At 65.3% G+C, this 2,271-nt stretch overlaps 1 protein-coding gene across 1 annotated transcript in view; it reads right to left on the bottom strand.

Annotated features, from left to right (window-relative positions):
- The window catches only part of esf1 (ESF1, nucleolar pre-rRNA processing protein, homolog (S. cerevisiae)), a 6,832-nt gene that overhangs the window by 2,144 nt on the left and 2,417 nt on the right, over nt 1–2,271 (bottom strand). Inside the window, 7 exon segments of the mRNA XM_019889633.1 lie at nt 1–150; nt 217–331; nt 417–569; nt 706–815; nt 899–1,012; nt 1,078–1,277; nt 1,383–1,689. The exon segment at nt 1–150 is cut by the window's left edge and continues 55 nt beyond it. Coding sequence (XP_019745192.1) covers nt 1–150; nt 217–331; nt 417–569; nt 706–815; nt 899–1,012; nt 1,078–1,277; nt 1,383–1,680 — 1,140 coding nt within the window. The 5' untranslated portion in view covers nt 1,681–1,689.

Consider the following 2,271-nt stretch of genomic DNA (forward strand, 5'->3'; position numbering starts at 1 on the left):
GTCTTCCGCCTCCCGCTCCGGCTCGTCCTCTCCGGACGACGACGACGCCAGGTAGGCCGCAAAGTCCATGTCCAGAAGCTCGCTTTTGTTGAACTTCCTGAGGAGGGCGCTGACGCGCTCCGGGTCCGTCTCGTCCCAGGTCAGCTCCACCTGAGCGCGGACGGACGGCGTTGTTGTCATTTCCCGCGGCGTGGCGGCGCAGACCGGTCGACTTACCTTGGAGGTGGCGCTGGCCGCCGATGTGAAGAATTTGGGCGCGTACGTCGCCAAGTTGACGTCGGCGGCCGCGTCTCGGGGAGGATCCTCGAACGTCATGTCGTCGGGGACGAACCTGCGGGCGGGCGCCAGACATCAGGCGGGCGCCAGACGTCAGGCGGGCGCGACCACGCGGGGGGTCCTCGGCGGCGGCGGCCCACCTGAGGTCCAGGACGGAGCAGCTGCTCTCGTACTCCAAGCCGTCGCACTCCTGGTAGATTTTGGCGGCGGTGGCGGCCGAGTCGCACTCGGCCACGGCGTAGAAGTACTTGAGCCGCTTGAACTGGTAGTCGCGCTTCTTCTCTCGGTACGACCTGCCGGCAAAGACGCCAAAAGCGCCCCCCCCGCCCGAGGCGGCCGTCGTATCATCGGACGCGGAGCGATGACGACAAAGCAAAGCGGCCGAGCGACGCGACCGACGGCCGCTCGACTCGGTCGGGAAAGAGCCACCTGTCGTCTTTGCCGTCGTCGTCGGAATCCGCGGGCGGCGCCCTGAGCTCCGGCGGTCCCTGGGACTCCTCCAGCCTCAGCCTCTCCTTGCCAAACTCCGACGGGTAAATCTGCAGCCAAACGAGCGGCAAAAAGACAAAAGCCCGCAGGTCGATTCCGATCCATCCGTCGCCGAGGAGCGGGCGGGCCTTACCTTGACGGACAGCACGGCGCCCCCTTCGGGCTTGAAGGAGTCGAGCGTGGCCAGGAGGTCTTTGGCCTTCAGGCGGTCCCAGTCCACGTTGCAGACGGCCAGCCGGCGCCAAACCTGCACGAGGCGGCCGGCTGAGACGGGCCGGCCGACACGGAGACGCCCTCCGGGGGGGTTCTGACCTGCTCGCTGCGCTCGGCGTCCTTGCAGAGTTCGCCCCAGTCGTGCTGGATCTCCTCCTCTTCCTCCGCCTCCTCGCCCTCATCCGAGCTGGTCTCCACGTTGCCCTCGCCGCGAGCCAGGTCCGGACCGCCGGAGTTCGCCGACTCCTCGTCCTCCTCGCCGCCCGACGAGCCCGCTTGGCTTTCATCGTCTTCCTCGGGGCCGAGCGGACAAACGGCGTCATCCTTCGGTCTCGCGCGGCCCAAATTTCACCGGCCGGCGGCGTTTTTGGCCCGCGTTTGAAGCGGCGGCGGCGGCGCCTCACCCGACTCGTCTCGCTCCTCGTCCTCATCCGAGCGGCCTTGATCGCTTTCGCCTTCGGGGATCCGGTAGAAGCGTCGGAGGTCCTCGGCGGCGGAGCGGCGGACGGGCCGCCCGCGCTTGTCCACCTCGCACCTGACTTGGAAGCGCTCGTCGCGGAACATGGACTCGAAGCGCTCGTCGATGGCGACCTTTCGCTGGCGGTCGGGCATTTCCCAAAACCGAGGGTCCCGCCGGACGCGCGAGAAGCGCGCGTCCGCCGGCGCCCCGTCTTCCTCCTCGGCGCTCTTTTGGGACGACATGGCCGCCGCCTGACAACAGAGTCGCTTCCGTCATGAGCCGCGCTTGCGCTTTGCCTTCACTGGGCGATCGCGCGAGCATTATTATTTTTTTTTTTTTCCGGCTTCCAATCCGTGACAGTTTTGTGGCTGCGTATTAGTGGTGCAACGATTTCTCAGCGACGATCAAATTAATGGCCGCCTCTTTTGATCATCGCGAAATAAATAACTCTCGAGGTCTCGTTTTTCGGTTTCGCTCGTCTTCGGGGCCGTTATGGCTCGATCGCGGGAGGTTGGTTGATGGAAACGTGGATCTCGGCTCCAAAAAAAAGGGGGGGGGGCACCCCTGGTTTCGAGAGTCCTCGTTTTTTTTTTTTTTTTTAGACCTCCATCTCCATGTTTTGCTCCTCCCCGCGGCGGCGCTCGCTCTGCTCGCGGCGGAGGCCTCGCAGCAGCTGCCGGTACTTGTCCAGCTGCTCCTGGCTCTTGCTGGTCGCGGCGGCGGCGTCCCGCCCGTCTTCCGCCTCCCGCTCCGGCTCGTCCTCTCCGGACGACGACGACGCCAGGTAGGCCGCAAAGTCCATGTCCAGAAGCTCGCTTTTGTTGAACTTCCTT

The sequence above is a fragment of the Hippocampus comes genome, unplaced genomic scaffold, assembly GCF_001891065.2.
Source record: "Hippocampus comes isolate QL1 unplaced genomic scaffold, H_comes_QL1_v1.1 scaffold301, whole genome shotgun sequence".
Taxonomy (NCBI): Eukaryota; Metazoa; Chordata; class Actinopteri; order Syngnathiformes; family Syngnathidae; genus Hippocampus; species Hippocampus comes.